General features: G+C 32.5%; 1 protein-coding gene across 1 annotated transcript; it reads right to left on the bottom strand.

Annotated features, from left to right (window-relative positions):
• Positions 1–841: 841 nt before the first annotated feature.
• Positions 842–12,672, bottom strand: LOC143076493 (uncharacterized). The gene is made up of 2 exons (XM_076252300.1): positions 12,573–12,672; positions 842–2,627 (listed from the first exon to the last, which is right to left on the bottom strand). Exon 2 carries the CDS (start codon positions 2,622–2,624, stop codon positions 960–962), a length of 1,665 nt encoding a protein of 554 aa, XP_076108415.1. The 5' UTR covers positions 2,625–2,627; positions 12,573–12,672; the 3' UTR covers positions 842–959.
• Positions 12,673–21,059: the final 8,387 nt, after the last annotated feature.

Raw genomic sequence — 21,059 nt, 5'->3', positions numbered from 1 at the left:
TGGTCATACATAGAATGAATGTTAACTTGTTGTTACCATAGCAACAATTTTACTGATATTGAATAGTTAAACTTTATATCAATTTTGTTCTTCATTGTATTGATACAATGGTTCACTAGTAATAATGTATTCACGTTGATTATTTAAGGTGTAATCTATTGTAAAATGTACACAATACATAAAAAAAGGATAAAATACGTAAAAATCTGATATTTAAGCTTAGTCGGCCTACCATTTTTACGACGTCATAACAAGAAAACCGCAAGAGATAACTATAAAATTTTTGGTGTGTTATAAGCTCCATATCATAGAGATCAATTGAAAGACACATCAATAGATTCTGAAGTGGGGCCAATTTTGCCCCTTATAGCCCCTTCTCCTTTGCACCTGGGTCAATTTTCCAACTAGGGGTCAAATGTGGAAAATAATAGGACGGGAATGGTGTTATTTTTAATCAACGCCATTGTCCTACATTATTCATATTTAACATTGAATCCTTTGATTCTCTGTTTTAACATCAAACAAGCTATCAAATTGTACCTCAATATTTTAGAAGTATAGATGTTTAAAATTATGAACATGATTGAGTGATCTAACACACGATATTTTCTAAAATAACTGATACCAGACTCAACTTATATACAAAAAATTAGATGATTGCCAATGAGACAACTCTCCACAAGAGACCAAAATAACACAGAAATCAACAACTAGAGGTCACCGTACTGCCTTCAACAATGAGAAAAGCCCATACCGCATAGTCAGCTATAAAAGGCCCTGAAATGACAATTTAAAACAATTCAAACGAGTAAACTAGGGCCTAATTTATGTAAAAATTGAACAAAAAACAAATAAGTTTAATGATTCTGTATGATACTAAATAAATAGACATAGCAAGTTGTTAGTTGTAGTACATGTATCAAAGTCGGGTAAAATCATTTGACTCCTTAGTGTATATTTTATCCAGAAGATAAATTGAATTTTGCCAAGTCTCCGCCAAAGGAATCACATATAAAACCTGAAGACTCATTTTGTTTCAAACAAATACATCTATGATACATCAGTCCATCACTAAGTAGTACTTTACTCTCCTTTCCATCTTTTGATATAACTATTATTCTATGAGACTCCATGTCTGCTACAATAATGTTACCATAAGTATCTGTACAAAGTCCACTTGGTCCTGATAAATCCTGTTTATATTCCCAGATCTGTTTACCTGATTGATCCACACAGTATACTGCATTACCATTACAGTCACTATAGATTACTCTGTCATTACAGTAAACAAGGTAATTTAGGTATGATTCATACTTGACTTGTATTGACTTCAGTGTATTTCCTTCTAAGTCTATAATACGGATTACATCATCAATCAAACCTACAACAAGAGAATCATCTGATGATGATAATCCATAGCAATATTTGTCTAATGTGATAACTTTGGTTACTGTTTCATTCTCCATATTGAAGATCTTAATGGCATTCTCATAAGGATAAGTTATGGCTATAGTGTTCTGATTGATTTGTGTAACACTGAAGGCTTTATCAGGTATAGGTAACTTTTTCAGTAGTTTCCCATCAGGAGTAAGTAGGTTAACTTTTGCATACCATTCCACTATTATAAGTCTTCCATCCATCAGACAAATCATGTCACTTATACGCTCCATGTTGATCTTTATCTTTTTCTCAATGTTAATGGTCATGTTGTTTATGTTTGATTGTTCTTGTGATTCTACTTGTGCTTCCCTTCTAACACTTGTCTCTTTCTTCAAATCCATATCCGTTTTAACAACAGTTAATTCTCCTAAGGATCCTAACTTTTTTATTATCTTTTCTACTTCATTATTTTCCTTCATTTTGATGGTAAATTCTTTTGCCCTGTCGTCTTTGTCCAGATCATCTATGTATCGTTGACATTGATGTACTTTTTGTTCAATCTGATGTACACCTAAAAATGATTGGAGTTTTGAGGCATGTGGTATGACTGAATGTAACTGGTCTTGCATTTTCTTTAAGTTTTTCTGTTTTTCTTCAATTTCAGTGATTAAATCTGTTGCCTTTGATTTTTCTTCATTCATGATGGTATCTGCCTCACCGCATATCTTCTTCTCTAGGTGGGTTAAATGTTTATCTATTTCATTGCGTATTTTCACAATGAATTCTTTAATGCTTTCATATTCTTGTTCTCCTCTTTTAATGTTTTGTGATTTGTTATTTTCAATTTTACCTAAGAGTTGTAAGATGGAGTTAATTTCTTTCTCTACAGATTCTTTAGATTTTTCAATCTTGGTTTTCTCAACAACGCTAGCTAAACTTTTTATTCCGGTACACTTTGAATGACTTTTGGAAATACATTGATCACAGCAAGGCATTAAATGACTGGGACAATACAAGTTAAGCTGTTGACCATGTTTGTCACATTCTGTTCTAATAGCTTGGACAGATGGTTTATAATTTTTGATATCAATAATCTTATGATCACGTGATAACTTAGATCTTTTGTGATGACCAGAACATGTTGAACACAAACCTTCATCACAGTTGTAACACCAGATGTCAGCTTTAGTGTTAACTTTTCCTTCTATACAAGGTCCACATGGAATAGGTTTACTGGATGCCATGATCTAGAAAAATCCAAGATAAAAGTTATATTGCTTTATTGTCGAGGTCCAAATAGTTAATGGTGAATGGATGGTGATACTTGGCCCGAAATGAAAAAAGTACAAAATTCAAAGAAGAAAGTTAATACCCTGATTAATCATGTGTTGAACAAGACAATGAATGAAAGCAAATATAATGTACAACAAACTACAGTCACTGAATGACGGGCTCCTGACTTAGGACAGGCACGTGTTGGATTCTTCAATGATTGTCTTTTGTTGCTGCCTTTTGTGTTTGATTATCATGCATTACCCTGTTGTATTGATCACTTAAGCTGTGCTTCTTGTTTATTACATACGACAAAAATAATTTGTCATATAATTCTCAATCTCAAGGATTACATTTTTGATTATAAAGGAGTTAGTTCGGTAAGGGCCATATTAGGCCCTGATTATAAAGTTCAATGTTACAAGACAAACAATGTTTTAAGTCGACTTGGAGACTCAGACATGTGAGAAAGTTAAATAGAACTATTTTTGTCAAAATTTTATTCTAAGACGTTGATTTTTACATCCATTAAAGGTTTAGATAAAAGATTTTGGGGAAATTTGACAAAATCAGCTGGATTTCAACCAATTTAAAGACCAGGAAACATAGAGATCGGGCGTCGACAAACTTGATATTCAAATAAGACTTCAAATGTCTTTACACACATTATTTTAAAAGATCTTTGTTGTCGAGGTATGTGCTCTATGTTTCCTGTCCAATAATCTTTAGAAATTTGCCTATTTTCATTGATTTTTTTCGGCGTAGAAAATCAATATGAGTACAACTTGTGACGTCATAATGAATCGCAGGAACGTAAATTTTCAACAAAATGGCTTAATTCCTTTCTAATCACTGTATTAGCTATAATTTATTGCGATATTGCTCATAAATCCTAACTTGAAATTTACGTTAAAGAAGGGGGTACGCACTAAAACCCGGACCGGACCGGACTCCGGACCTGGACTTTGGTTTGAAACCCGGACCAGAACTGGACGCCGGACCCGGACTGGATGCCGGACCCGGACTGTGGGATTTTTTACTACTTTGTCGGTATTAAGATAACTGTCATGATAAACAGAACAAATTAAAAACAAAAAAAAAAAAAACAAAAAAAAACCACACACATTCAGAACGGAAAATTAAACAAAAATGGATAATACAATAAATGAATATTTGTTCGAAATTATTCGAAATTTCTCCAAGAGTTTAATATTTTTTGGTCCTTGCTTTTGTATATATACTAATAAGTGGTTTTATATGACTGAATTGTGAGAGACACTTTATTATTTTGTACGTTCCTTGAATTTGTGTCAATACATGTTTATATAGAAGTTTTGGGAAGAATTCGTGTTGCTTTGTTTTTAACTAGTTTTCTATGTTGTGTCTTGTGTACTATTATTTGTCTGTTCGTTTTTTTTCTTTGTAAGCCATGGCTTTGTCAGTTTATTTTTAATCTATATGAGTTTGCTATCACAACACTTAATTCTTCTTACTAGTATATCAATATCAAAAATAACGCTTCACTTGTTCAAGTACAAAGTACTAGTAGTTTAATTATTCGACTTTTTCTGCCGTAAAATGAAAGAAAATAAAGTACAATATAAGCATTCACTTGCTCATTTGATTGTCATCACAAAGTCTATCAAAACAATAAAATAATTTAATGTTTACCGAAATAGATAGTTAAGTCCGCGACTACACTAAAAATCATAATCAAGTTAGATTTAAAGGGGCATTAGCTACGAAATATATAGTATATATATACATATGGAGAGAAAAACACAAGAATGCATTCTTCACCGTAGTACACGGATGAACGAACGAACTGAAGGACAAACGAACGTGCGAACATACAAACCGGCGCACATACCAGAAAACATAATGCCCATAAATGGGCCTTACAAAAATCAATAGTGAAGTACTAAGTGTAAATTTCGGAAAAAACAAAGCACGAGAAATAAATCATTAATATTAAAGGGGAAATTGAAAAAAGTTATTAATCAGCCGTTCTTGGAGATCATGTAGTCATTATATAATTGACATGATGACCATGCATTGACCTTAAAGCTTCCACTTATTGCAACTTATTTAAAAGAAACATTCTATTCATAATAATTCATTTGATAGCAATTTTAATATTCTGCAGACGCATAATTTAAAAAATCTCCCTCATGCAAAACTCTGATTCTTTTCACGGATTTGGCTATACTTTTTGGACCTTTTGGATTATAGCTCTTCATCTTTTATATAAGCTTTGGATTTCAAATATTTTGGCCACAAGCATCACCGAAGAGACATGTATTGTCGAAATGCGCATCTGGTGCAAGAAAATTGGTACCGTTAATTTTATTAAAACAATCTCCGGACTGACTTTGAATTTGAATTCACTCCCGGATTATTTTTTTTACAAAATGCGGGACAAGATCGTGAAATTAAAAGTACCGACACAAAACACAGAAAATAAATAAAGGAGAACACGAGGCACGCACGTCGAACAAAACACGAGAAAACGAAAGACAAAACGTCAAAACATGAAAACAAGTGAAATAAAAAGGCCAAAAAACGTTGCACGAAAATAACCATTTACCACCCTCTTCCTTTTAAGCAGTCATTGTCAAAATAAACTAAGATACATTGTTCATGAATTATTCGCTTGTAATCTCCGCTCTTGTAAATATTTTATCGTTTTTTTATATTGTGTGGCAAAACTTTACAACCGGGAACTTAATTTTTTACCCCTTTTATATTGTGTGGCAAAACTTTACAACCCGGAACTTTTTTACCCCTTTTATATTGTGTGGCAAAACTTTACAACCGGGAACTTTTTTACCCCGGTACTCTGAATAAAATCTTCTCTGACTCCTGATTGAATGATACACAGTTGGAATTGCTCCAATAAAATAAGACATTGAAGCAGCGATCGATCAACCATGTATCTGTATGAGAAATTCCCTCCTTCAAAGGAGCACTTCTTTTCAGAATCGGTTTTAAAAGTTCACAATACATATTTACAGGGACTATATTTACAGGGGTCTTCGATATACAAAAAAATGCAAAAAATCTACGCCCGTATGGCGCAGAAATATATATATATGGAATTGTTTAACGACCTTGACTGGCTATACAGCCCTCGCACGGTCGGTAAATAGTCACAATGGCGTTTTAATGCAATCGCATAATTCATTTGTGCGATTGCATAATTCATTTATGCGATTGCCTAAATAATTATGCGATGGCATAAATAATTATGCGATTACATAAATGGTGTTTTATGCCATCGCCTAATTAATTTTGCCATTGTACAAATATATTTATGCAATGGCGTAATTATTTATGCGATCGCACTTTTATTAATGCAATCACAATTTTTAAAGCTTTATGCAATCGCATAACTACATGTTATGGCGAAAATGATTTCATTGTCCAATCAAAATCTTCCTTTAATACATGCTGAATTCAGGTTGAAATTTTCGGAACAACTTTCTACAATCTAACGCCGGTATATCTAGGGGAATGGTCATTTTCTTTCATTGGGGGATAATTTAAAACATATTAATATATTAATTAATATAAATTAACATAAAATATAAAACATTTCAAACTAACGGCCTTATTTATATAAAAAAAATGAACGAAAAAATGTATGTTTGAGATACTTAGCGAAAATGCACAAATGTCAGTTGTTTTACTTTCACAAGGTATGAAGCTGGTATTGATGATTGTTGAAAAATTGGTGAATAATGACAAGATTGCCGCTAATTCATTAGATATTCTCCATTTTTTTGATGTATTGAGTCCATATTCTATTTTTTTCTCTGCCATAGTTAAGGTCTTTCCATTTTGGATAGAACCACAGGAATCGGAAGTTCTATCAATAAAATTCTGTAAATAATAAAGTCGACTATAAATAGAGCTTCTCGTTCAGAAGTCTACGAGAAGCTCTATTGATAGTCGACTTTATTATTTACAGAATTTTATTGATAGAACTTCCGATTCCTGTGACAGAACAGTACATATTTAGTTGGTGTCTAAAGAATTCTTATTTGATAGAAATTAAAGTGAATTGTTCATTCAATGTTTCTGCTCTGTCGTGGTCGTTTTCTGCTAGTATACCAGCTATAGTCTTTAGTGGTGATATACTTTGAGAGTTCTTCTATATCTGACCTGGCCCTATTATTTGAGCATTTCTCGTCACTTGGCATCCGTCGTCCGTTTTTGTCTTTGTTAACCTTTCCAAAAATCTTCTCTGTAACTACTGGGCCTAATGTTATCGAACACATGTCTTTTAGAAAGTCGTCTGACAGTTTTTGTTAAACTTGGCAACAATATATCAATGGTGTTTCTAGTTTAGCGAGTGTGTTGGATAACATGGCTTAAATTAAAGCATAGGGATAAAAGGCAAGTAACTTCTTTTGCAAACCGCTATGAATAGCGAAAACATGATGTATAAAACATGTTTAGAATGTTCAGCTCTACCTAATTTCAATTTACGTCAAAACGGTCAAATGATTTCTTGTAGGAGTGTTCGCACTAATAAGAAGAATTTTACCATTTTCTATACTTGCCTATTGTATTTAAATATATAATGAATCGATAGAAATTTAAAAAAGCAAAAATTACCAGAACGACAAGGTCATTACAACATGTCCGGCGAAATCTTTAGTCGACTCGTTAGTTGAGTTTTCGCTCTTAATGATTTTACCAATCCTTGGTGTTTTTACCAATTATCTTGAAAACTATAAGCGATAACTAGAAACTTTTAAAACAAAAATGAACAGTAAGACAAGATCTACAAACAAGTCAAATTTCTGTCATAGTAAGTAGACATTTTAAAGTAAAGATTGCAATTAAAGGACGAATTTGTTTATCCTGTCTTTCATATGAATGAAATTAAATAAAACGGTGTAAAATCTTGAGATTTATTACGTATGTTGGTTAAAGGAACTGCATTTAATTATGATTTAAAGGGAGACTTTGATTTTCAATGCAATAATTTATATAAGATATCTTATAAACTTTAGGAGATATCTTATAAATAATTTTTATATAAGATATCTTATATACTTTATAAGATATCTTATAAACTTTAGAAGATATCTTAAAAGTATATAAGATATCTTCTAAAGTTTATAAGATATCTTATAAAAACTGGATTATATAAGATATCTTATATATTATATGAGATATCTTATATATTATATGAGATATCTTGAAGTTAGAATAAATAGTAAAACGGCTTGCCATAGAGTTCCCATTGTTTAAGATGCACATAGACCTATAGATTATTGACACGTGCTTCTATAGGCTTTTTGTTTTTTTCAATAGCTGTTATGTATTTACAAAACTCTTTACTATTTTCTTTGATATCAATCTACTATCCTATTATTTATTTAGTGAGTAGTTTCTAGTCATGCTCCACTGGTTATGTTCATAGTATGATCCTTACATGGCTCAGTGAGTTTTGATATATTGGTCATTTGTTTATTTGTACGTTAAGACGTATTTTTAACTATTTAATGATTGGATAATTTAATGCGTAAACTATAAATACAAATGTAGTTATGATAGTATTTTTATTACAGATATTTGAACCATACTGTTCGTATGTCATGTATAAATAGTAGATTCCATATTGTAAATACAGGACCTATGCCCCTCATACATGGTTTTGTAATCTGTTTATATGTGTGTTTTGTTGCTTAACATTTGTCTTGAGCATGGCTATAATATTTGTTTTAATAAGCTTATTGTGTTATGTTACTGTACGCTTTGCTTTATGTGTACTAATTCAATGTTGTTATTAATTTGAATGGAATGATCAGTAAATGACTATCAGAAATATATGTGGTAGAATACAACATGTTTAAGGTTAAAATGTGTAATTTGTGATGAGTACAATATTTCCCATGGTTAACATTCTATGTAAATAGATTTGTATGTAAATAACACGGAAAACCATTGTTGTCCAGTATGAAATATTTGAGTATTGTATTTTAGGCATTTATATCTATTTAGAATGAATAGAGTTATCTTTCTTTGTACTGATTATTTGTATTTGTATTGCAGGGTCATTTCATATATCACACAATAAAACGAATCCATTGATCTATGGTGTTTATTTTATTATGCGACCAAATCAACCTGGTTACAGAACTAGAGATGTTTACTGCATGAACATACACTGGTTACACTTCGAAAGTGAGAGGCTCTCTAAAACTGATATAAAACAATTTGAAAAGCATGATAGTTCTACGCCTGACTCTTTTGCCGTAGGGAACTTTGGGACCAGGCAACCTTAGGCAATTGCATATCATTTGTACATAGTGTGGACAAAAGCTTTGCCGTAGGGATTTTTTTTTATGAATTAGAGAAGGGAGTTAGAAGAGTCACTCTACCCCAACTTTAGACATCAATTCAAAAAGTTCCGTTATTTTACCCACATTGGCCTTTGGGGCCAGGCAACCTTAGAAAGTTGCATATTATTTGTTCATAGTGTAGACAAAAGTTTTGCCAGAGCAATTTTTTTTTCTGAATTAAAGAAGAGAGTTGGTAAGGTCACCCTACCCCATCTTTGGACCTCAATTAAAAAATTCCGTAACTTGACCCAGCTGGGCCTTTAGGTCCAGGCAACCTTAGACAATTGTCTATCATTTGTACCTAGTGTGGTTAAAAACTTTGCCGTGCGGATATTTATATAAATTAAAAAAGGAGGTTGTAGGGTCACCCTATCCCAACTTTGGATCTCGATTAAAAAAGTTCTGTAACTTAACCACCTGGGCATTTGGGACTAAGCAACCTTTGGCAATTGCCTATCATTTGTACCTAGAGTGGGCAAAAGCTTTCACGTAGGGATTTTTTTAATAATTAAAGAAGGGAGGTTATAGGGTCACCATACCCCAACATTGGACCTCAATTTAAAAAATAACCCCGGACTCGGTGTATTCTATGTTGGTAGACATCGATAGAGATATAAAACGTCTTCACACATTATTTGATGGAAATATGTTTTTTATTTTTATTCATTTAACTTTTTGCTTATCAAATTGTCATCGGAAAAATTAACAAAAGACTTTTGTCCGAGAATCAACGAAATGATACCAGACTCTCCTGACCAGTGCTCGATAATTTTTTTTACTGTTTACCGACATAATCGTGCAAACTAATTCATGACCTTTTGTTTAATCAAAGTTGACCTCATTTGAAATAAAAGGACCTGATTGGTTGTTTAATTCCTATTATGAGGTCATCTTGGGGCATGCTTGATTCACATGCTAAAAATATTCCAAATTTGATTACAACTTGACCAGTTCTCGATAATGTTATAAAACTTCAAAATAAAAATAAAAATAAGAACTATGACGTCTATTTGATAAAATGAACATTTTACTGATAATTGGCATTTATATTTTACTGGAATGGTAATATATTCACCATGTCAATGTTAATAACCAAAGGGTTGATTGTTTAATGTATGCTGATGACATTGTTATTCTCTCAGATTCACCAGAGGGATTGCAAGAGAGGTTAACCCTGCTTAACAATTACTGTTCTAAATGGTGTTTAAATGTAAATGAGAACAAGACAACATTTATGATTTTTAATACAACAGGGAGACATTTTAATCTCCCTTTTTACCTAGGTGAAAAAGCTATTAGTTGTACATATAATTATAAATATTTGGGCATTACTTTTATACCCAGTGGAAATTTTTTTCAATGTAAAGATGAACTGTACAAAAAGTCTATGAAAGCATGTTTTAAATTACAACACTGTATGTCATCATCAAACCCTAGTGTTTCAACTTTACTTCATTTATATGACCATACTGTAAAATCAATTTTAACCTATGCATGTGAAGTCTGGGGTATGTTTTCTGTAAACTCAGCTGCATGTACGAAAAATGATCAATATATTTTAGAAAAGGTGTTTTCAAATGATACATCTGAAAAATCACATATCAAATTTATGAAATATGTTCTAGGTGTAAATAAGAAATCCAGTAATCTTGCTGTGACTTCGGAACTAGGGAGATACCCAATGTATTTTTATTTTATATTAGCAATGTTGAAATATTATCATCGACTCGATAATTCTAAGAACATGTTATTATATGATGCATATTTATGTAGTAAAGAACTTCACAATAATAAAGTGAATACATGGTTTTCAAGTATAGACTGTATTTTAAAAAAGCTGGGCATACAAACATGTAATTTAAAAACCAGTATCTACTCCTTCACAAAATTTATCAAAGATAAGCTATATAAAAACTATCTCCATTTCTGGAAGGAAAATAGAAATAAAGTTTTACAATCAGATCAAGGTAAACTTACTACCTATTTTTCCTTTAAAACTCTATTTTGTTTTGAAAAATATTTGGATCTAAAAGATTTTAGATTAAGACAATCAATCTGTAAAATAAGAATAAGCGCTCATCCATTAAGGATTGAGACTGATAGATATGCTAAACTTTATGTGAATAGGACACTGAGAAAATGTTTATACTGTACTTTAAGTAAAGTTGAAGATGAGATACACTTTGTAACTGAATGTCCACTATATATTGATAACAGAAATGAGTTTTTTACTGAAATTTCTCTAAATTGTAATAATTTTCAATCTTTAGACAATTTTTCAAAGTTTTTATGGCTATTTACACAAGAAAATTTAAATGTGTATAAATGTTTAGGAAAGTATTTATCTCAAAATCTAGAGATAAGGAGAAGTTCAAAAATAATAAATGCAAATTAGCCCCAAATATACATATTTTGAGTGGTATATAATTTTAAATGGTATAATTTAAAGATGTAAATTGTATTCTCTGGTTCTGTCCTGGCCTTTTATAGCATTTTTAATAGTATAAAACAATGCTGTTTTCCTCTATTATATGTCTCTAATTTATGTCTTATCTTACGTACTTGTATGTAATGTCATGAAAGCTCTTTATAGGGCCCTTTAATTGGAAATAAAATATTCTTATTCTTATTCTTATTCTTATGCACAGAAATTCAGAGATTCTAAATTTGATCTAAATGTGTACTGTTTGGAAAACTATCTTTTTCCGTATAAAATGTTCACAGTTCATTATTCCTCACACTGCAAACAAACATTGCAGTACCATGGCTCATCAGTGACATATGAAACACCCAAATCGGAATATACATAAGGAACAAGCAAGTTTACCCAAAATATATTGTTTACATAAAAATGGCGGTGGTCAAGTGAACATATGAAGGGGCTCTAGGGGGTCAAAACATGATGATACAAACGCCCAGGATTGAATATTACTGTAGGAAAACCACATCATTTTAATAGTGAATGAATTTATAATCGATCCATCTTGTTTCAAACTACTAAGTTAAGTTACGATAATGAGAAATGTACATTTCCTGTAAAGCCCCTTTTAAGGTATACCGAAAAACAAAAAAATATTTTAATTCAAGTGTTTTATTTTTATTAAAAAAAAATCATTTTTGTAAGCTGTTATCGAGCACTGGTCAGGGGAGTCTAGGCGAGTCCGGACCGTGACCTGAAATAACCCCGGACTGGGAGTATACGAGTTATATACATATACTAGGGGCCATTTTAGGACCTTACGTAGTCCAAATAATTATGACGTCTTGAAAGGCTATGAAATTTTTTTTCTTTGACGCCTTACTTCGACGTAAATTAAAAAAAATTATAGCCTTTCAAGACGTCATAATTATTTCGACGTAAGGCGTCAAAGAAAAAAATTATCATAGCCTTTCAAGACGTCATATTTATTTAGACTAGACCTTACGGAACCTACTCCTTTGAACAATAAGACATATTTTTTTTACAATATATGAATATAGGTTACAATGTACATTGTAAATACACATTACTCTGCATTTTATACATAGTCATTAAATAGAATAACTAATATTTTAACCAAATACCTGTTGCTGTTGTTATGACAAAAGTTTAGTTCTCTTTCACCGTTTGTTCAATGTCAACCAACCAGGAAGTTATCTAGGACATGTCCTCACCTGATTCAACTTATCAGTAAATATTTAAATCACAGAGAAAATATCTGACCCAAATATTAAAAGTTCAAAATAATTTTTTATCATTTGAATGACATCCATGACATCAGTGGGATTTAAATTTTCTATTAGAGGACATTTGTTTTGTTATCCTAATTGTTTCTAAAAAGGGAAACATTCTTTTGAAGAATCTGGATGTATTTTGTTTTCTTTTTATATGATGACAAAATATTAGCTATTTTTCTATTAAAGTTTTTTGTTAGTCCTATAATATATGACCTCAGGGGCATTATTTACTATTTCTGATAAAAAGAAATAAATCAATGTGTCAATGAATTAAAAAAAAAAAAGAAAAAAAAAGAAAAAATCAGTATAAAAAAATTGAAGTCATCGGATTTGCCCTGCCTGAGACAAAAGTCATTGTATGCATGCAAGCCAAGGGATTAATATCGGGAGGTGCCATACATTATTTGTATAAAGCTAGATAAATTAGAATGTAGAAGACCTTGATGCTTTATACATTGTATGCAGATTCCGTATTTTACAAAGATTATGTCCTTCATTTGTCCATTGTCATTGACCTCATTTTCAAGATTCAGTGACTGCTTGAAATGATTAAGACTCTTAGATTAAGATTAAAGTTACATGACTAGGTAAACTATATGAAGTGTATGGATTGATTTTATATTAAAAAAAGTGTGATAGTTTATGGTCATTGTAAAGGGTCTTGCTCCTTCAGAGGTACATCCAGCCATTTAAAAAAGGGATTGGGGTTCCAACTATATGCCCTCATTCAAATGCATTGATCGTCCAAAAAATGGGGGTTCCAACTCCAGGACCCCCCACTAGATTTACCACTGATCTGGTTAGATGACACCATACTGCTTGATGACACACAGGCACTTGTCTCAGAAAAAAATATTCCTATATAACTTATATTTAGGTATATAGGGTGAAAAAATTCTGAGACAAGTGCTTGTGAGATGACACCAAACTGCTTGATGCATGGATCAACTAAAGTTGTTTATTATTTCTTTGTAGGTCAGACAAGTGGATTGGGTGGACACAGTATGGCTAAGACACTACAAAGGTTGTCAGACCGAATCCACATAATTGACAAGATGAAATACCCAAAAGTAGGTTTAAATTGGAGGTAGTCCAGATAATCAAGCTGTCTGCTGTGGGTATTTTTCGATTTTGACTTTTTAAATGACTGTATTTTCAAATGAATAAGAATGAAAAATTTAATAATACACATTAATTGTAACAACATTTGTTTGTCTCTTTATTACTAAGAACCTTGAAATAGATGATTGTTATTTTTCTCAACAACAATATTTGTCTTTGTTTATACCAAAAACCCTCTTGACAGCATGAGTTATTTTTCTTAACAACCATATTGGCTTTGTTTATACCAAAAACCCTCTGACAGCATAGTGAACATTTACTGTAATTGTACTAAAATTTAAGAGGTTGCTAATCAGACAGATGAGGCTGACCTTAGGTGGTTTTTGATGTTATTTTTATTTGTCATTTAAACTTTCGTCACAAATAAAGGCAACAGTAGTATACCTCTGTTCAAAAATCATAAACCAATTTAGAGAAAACAAATCCGGGTTACAAACTAAAACCGAGGAAAACACATCAACTATGAATGGAAAACAATGGAACAACAGAAACGCTGAGCTGCAACGAAATCAAATGACAATGCAACATACATAGATACGAACTATTATAAAATAACTAACACTTTCCTGACTTGGTACAGGACATTATAAGTAAAAGGGTAGGCTGAACCTGGTCTTGTGACTAGCCAAACCTCGTGTTTTATGGCAATGCTTAATATACCGCTAAAATGGCAACATTACATGACAGGAATACAGTACAAATAAATGCAAGAACACTTACAAGTGTGACAAATAAATTTTATCCAAGAATACATTTTCAATGTCACTGACCAGATGTTTTGTAGATAATCTACATGCAGACTTTTAGAAGTTTGTACATGGATTTATGAGTTTTGAACAGCGGTATACTACTGTTGCCTTTATTAAACAAAACATGACAAATGCTCTTCCTAGCTTTCAAAGATTTTGTGGCTAAAACCCTTAAAACATATATAAAAGTCTTGTCATTTTCCAATCATGTATTACATATTTTATTTAAGATCCTTAAAAAACGTACTGATAAAAAAAACCTTACCATACTTTCATCTCTACAAAACCATGCCTCGCAAATAAATCATAGAAAAACACAAAGGTCTAGTCCTCAAAAAGGGAACTTCTTTATAGATTATGGTAGAAGAAATAGAACATCATAAGTTCTACTGTCACTTTATTTTTCATTGTTACATTTTATTGAATCTGATATTAAAAAGAAATTATCTGCTATTTGTGACAGTCTCATTTAATATCTGGATACTTCTTAATTCTTCTTTGTGGAATATTGATGGGGATAGCTTTAGATCATGTTTTTGTTGATATTTCATATTCAAGTGTTTGTATCAATTGATGTGGCATCATTGATTCCCACACACAAAAAGAAAATTAGGATTGATGCTCATGTTTATGCTTTGGAAGTTTACATAATTGGTTTGAATACACGTTGGGCGAGTGGTCTAAGTAGTTACTACTATAATCACTAGCCAGTCAACACTGAGGTAGTGAGTTCGAACCCTGCCATTGCGGGTGCACTCGACTCAAATCTTAATGGACTAGGATTGTTAGCTTTCCTATCGAAGATTGGATGGTTTTTTCCAGACTCTCCGGCTCCATCCACCTCTAAAAACTGGCCGCCACAAAATAGCTAAAATGTGGTGCTTAAAGGTGACTTTAAAACACCAAAAACCAAACCAAACCAATTGATCAGTTTCTATGATCCATTTCAATAAGGGTATAGGTCAATGAGACAACCTAATAACATAATCACTTATAGTATAGAGTTCAACATATATAGTTCAAGAACAAAAAAAGTTACCTATAGACTATGTCAAAGGAAATCAATAAATATATGCTCACTGATAACACTCAAATCCCCGTATTTGATTTTTATTATACTAAAACATACATCCATATCGTTAACAATATCGGAGTGTGTATTCTATAATATATAAATCGGCATTTTGTGTGTATTTTAGTGACCTCCAAATACTGCCAACAATCGAATTAGTGAACCAAATGGTTTGGCCTAGTTTCACTTTCAATGTTGACATTCTTTTCCTTTTAATAATCGAACAGGACTGGTTAATGTGTTATCCTTCTAGCTAAGGAGTTTTATTGAAGGTCATATACATGTTTAGCTTATTTTGACAAAATTGAATCAAACTGATTGCTTTAAGCTAATTATTATAATAATTTCACTGTTTCACTAATTAATAATTTAACAAAAACAAATAATATTTATGTATTTTTATATCATAGCTAATACCCCCCTAACAAAAACTATCAAATTAATATAAAATCATGTATGGCATTTGCTATGTAAATTTGCATTTGCATCATCAAGTTAAATATAAAATATTTGAATAGAAGAGATTCCGACCGGCTTGTAGATACAACTGCAATTTGAAGGATATATGATACACTTCTAAGGATGTTGTTGCCACTCGGCAAAATTCATTGAAGTTACACTCGTAAGAGATATGTTATACGTCATTGGCAGGCAATTCAGTTACTAATAAGATAAAATTTCTAAAGTTTTATCGGCGGCTTAGAGTACATAATGTAAAAAGTTATCAAAGGTACCAGGCTTATAATTTGATACGTCAGACACGTTTCGTCTACATAAGACTCATCAGTGACGCTCTGATTTAAAAAGCCAAACAAGTATAAAGTTGAAGAGCATTGAAGACCGAAAATTCAAAAAGTTGTCCCAAATAAGGGTAAGGTAATCTATAGATGGGCTAAGAAAATCCTTAGTATTTCGAATAATTCATACTTTTGCAAACAACTAATTTATAAAAATGACCATATAATTGAAATGTATGTTAACACCGAAGTGCTGACTATTGGACAGGTGATGCCCGTTAGGACTAAACGTTCACCAGCAGCGGCATCGACCCAGTGGTGTAAATAATTATCAGAGGTATCAGGCTTATAATTTGATACGCCAGACTTGTGTTTCGTCTACATAAGGTTCATCTGTGATGATCAAATCAAAATAGTTAGAAAGCCAAACGGGTATAACGTTAAAAAGCATGAAGGACCCATAATTCCAACATATTATGCCAAATAAGGATACTGAAATCTACGCCTGGGTTAAGCAAATCCTTTGTATTTCGAATAATTCATACTTTCAAAAAGTTGATTTATAAAAATGACCATATAATTGATATTCATGTCAACACCAAAGTGCTGACTACTGGGCTGGTGATAACCTCGGAGACCAAACGTCCACCGCCAGAGGCATCGACCCAGTGCTGTAAATAGTTATCAAAGGAACCAGGCTTATAAACACATTTTATGTATCATTTGCTAAATCTAGTGGTAGTTATAATCAGTAGTAATAGTTGAGAGTATGACATCTTTGGAATTTTAAACACTATAGAAATTTGGAAGTACATAACAAACGACGAATTATTAATATATTTAGACAAAACCAAGTGAAAATGGAAATATTGAGGACATGAAACTTAAACTAGTTTTATTTTAGCTAATCAAATGTTTATCCCGTAGCCTCGCCAGGTGAAGTTCATGCTTTCCCTTCAATGTTTTTCAAACATCTTTGAATAAAGGCAACAGTGATATACCGCTGTTCAAATACATAACATAATGCTAACTTTAATTTTCCCTCGCCTGACCAAAGGTTAGCATCGGCGACCAAAGTCTTACATTGGCGACGAAAGTCCAACAAAAGTGACCGCAGCATAATGTCGGTGACTAAAGTCTATAGCATCGGCGAACAAAACCTAGTATCGGCGATCAAGAGCACAGTGTTTTGTATCCAAGTGTAAAGTTTTTAAATGGTCGACAAAGCATATTTTATATGCAATTGTGATGGTGTAGTCAACATGATTCCGGTAGTAATTGTTTTGAAATAATTCAGGTCTTGTTGGTTATCTTCGTATGCTGTCGTTGATTATTCCTTTATTTTGTCAGATTTGACCTCATTTTCATGGTTCATTACTAAAGTTATTATTTGATCTTCATGTCTATTTTTATTTTCTACTGCCTTATGTAATGAGCAGCTGTATTTAATGGATGCAATACAATGACCATCTGAAAGCAATATACTGTTCTTGAATATATTTTCATGGTTGAATGGTTAATCTGATGTTTATGTGTTGAGGGTTTTAAATCAGTTACAATAAGAAAGTAACTGTTTATCTTACATTGTGGAACTTTGTGTTTTGTTCTTTTTTAATGGTTTATTCATCAACGTTAAGTTTTCATACTTTGTCTCAATTGATGTAAGTAAACGTCAAACTAGATATACTCTTAATGAATGTGACCTACCGAATTAGACTATTTACCGGATTCGTTATCGCATAAGCAACACGACGGGTGCCACATGTGGAGCAGGATCTGCTTACACTTCCGGAGCACCTGAGATCACCCCTAGTTTTTGTGGGGTTCATGTTGCTTATTCTTAGTTATTCTATGTTGTGTCATGTGTACTATTATTGTCTGTTTGTCTTTTTTCATTTTTAGCCACGGCGTTGTCAGTTTATTTTCGATTTATGAGTTTGACTGTCCCTCTGGTATCCTCTTTTTTAATGCAATTATTAAAAACGTGTGCATGTCTGACTGTCGGATTAACTGTCCTTGACATCATAATACATGTGTATAACAAGTTGTCATATTAAATATAGCTAGTGTCTTTCTGTTCTAGAACTCGTGATTCGTTAACAAACATGAGGAACTTTGGTTATTTTAATCAGACGGAACTGAGACCAACATTAAATACACGGAGGACGTTGTGGGCAATATGCTGGACTTTTAAGTCATCAAAAGATAATTTGCTGAGTAGTGGATTGTTATTTCACCACACACTGGTTATTCACATGGATATATCTTATACCCCTCCACCCATACTAACCCATACTAACCGACTTGTTATTGTAATCATACGAGCAGAATTGATGCCATACATTCACAAAGACAAAAAGATGTATTATATCTGTGATGACCTGTCACTCACAATACCATGTTTCAGTGAACGCTCTCATCTTATATATCTTAGTAAACTTATTAAGAATACTACCAAAGTTGACATTTTGCTTCATCTTTATGTCGAATTATCGACACAGATGGACTTCTAGAAACTAGGATCACTGTCAAACGGGACGATTTCAGGTTTTCCATTGCCTACTCCTCGTATCTCAGCAGCAACAAACTCGCAGTCCAACTATATGGCGTTCGGATATACAATTTATTCGATACACTCATGTATTTTCGTAACATATATGGACTTCATTGTCTTGGGTTAATTGACACAAAACTTACTCCAGCAGGTTTAAGAGGATGAACGACTAACAACGACATTAAAAAAAGTTAAAATCTCACCACCACGAATTGGTTGACCAATACGGTTAGGTCTGTCCTAAATCACAAATGACGTGTTTTGATTCTATTAGGTTTTTGGTTATCCTAATAGTTGTAGAACTGTAAATTTACTAGTGTTGTCAACGGTTAACCGGTTAACCGGTTAACCGATCGAACGACCGAATACCGAATACCAAAAACGCTAACCGGTTAACCGGACTTTTTTTCAATTTTTATAGATTTTATATAAATTTGTATTGAAATCATTAAAAAGTTCGTCGTGGTAATTAATTTGACAGATCAGTTGTCCAGTGAATTGATTGCTATTGTTAATCCTATAAACATAAACTTAATTAGAACTTGTCTATCAGCTCCGGGCAGGATCTTAAAGAAACATAATTAGTATATATACATGCTTTTTTAGCAGTAACTCTAAATCAGTATTGCGATTAAATTTTACGATTTACTTCATTATTTCGTTTCTGATCTAATATTGTGTAAACCTACATCTAAATGTGCAACCTCCTTCGTGCAAGGCTTAGTCTTACTTTAAACGAAATGCTAACTCAAATTGTGAAATGCAAACCAATGTTAATGTACTCAATGTATACGTGATAGTACGAGTAACATGCAAACAAAGTAACAGTCCGTACGGTGACCTATAGTTGTTAATTTCTGTGTGATTTTGATTTTTTGTGGAGAATTGTCTTATTGGCAATCATACCGCATCTTTTTTTTTATCATGAATTAATCACTCAAAATGAAACACTCCACATCATTTTCGGAGACAACTAGTGAAAAGGAAAGAATAATCAGTTTCAGACATATTCAATTCTACGAGATCAAGAAGTTTTTTAATTTTATTCAATCTGAAGTTGGTACAAAGTTTAAACGCTATAGTTGATACGGTGAAATTGATTATTAAAAGTAAAACTTCACCCGGAATCCTCACAGACAAGCCTGATAATGCCAGAGGACAAACTTCAATTCTAAAAGCGTAAATTTATGACTTGGATAAAAGGTTGTCAAATTGACACGTATACCACATCTTATATCTACGCGTAGGGTACAATTGATAAGGCTTGCAAGCACCAACTCAAACTACCGGTTGACTGGTTAGTTGGTCGAACGATTATCCGAGTAACCGGTTAGGCAAAAGTGTACGATTTGACAACACTAAAATTTACCGATTGAGTTCTTTTTCTCTTATAACATTTTCAATGAGTAAAATTTGCATGGTTTGTGATGAATGCATGGCCTTTTCAAGTTGTCAACACATCTGGTCTCGCTCCTTTTGGATGTGATGTGCTGTCTTCAAGATTTATTTTAACATGATTTGTATATTATAGATATAAGAATATACTATATTTGAACATCGGTAAACTGCTGTTGTCTACAATTTTAAACAATTTATTTTACCACATGTGATATTTATTGCCCCCGTAGACGTTGTAATTCGACCTTGATTTCATAAACCTTCAGCATATTCAGTAATGATCAACCACGGAATGAATAAACCTTCAGTACGTCAGATTTTGTGATTTTCAACCATCATCTGAAGTCCTGAATAGCTGCTCTATTTAAACGCGGCCAACAGTTAATCGCTCTCCACACTATTCCCTGAAAATTCCAATTTTAAAATCATTCACCTCACTTGTCTTTGTTATGCCAGATGTGAATTACCTTCATTCCAAACTAAAAGACCAATTGAAAGATTTAGTTCCGATTCGTTTCATTAATAGTTATCCAAGGTACCAGGATTATAAATTAGTACGCCAGACGCGCGTTTCGTCTACATAAGAATCACCAGTGACGCTCATGTCAGAATATCTATAAAGCCAAACAAGTACAAAGTTGAAGAGCATTGAGATCCAAATTCCAAAAACTTGTGCCAAATACGGTTAAGGTAATCTATGCC

The sequence above is a fragment of the Mytilus galloprovincialis genome, chromosome 5 (assembly GCF_965363235.1).
Source record: "Mytilus galloprovincialis chromosome 5, xbMytGall1.hap1.1, whole genome shotgun sequence".
NCBI lineage: Eukaryota > Metazoa > Mollusca > Bivalvia > Mytilida > Mytilidae > Mytilus > Mytilus galloprovincialis.
Note: the sequence above shows the minus strand (reverse complement) of the source record. Positions and strands in the feature narration are given on the sequence as shown.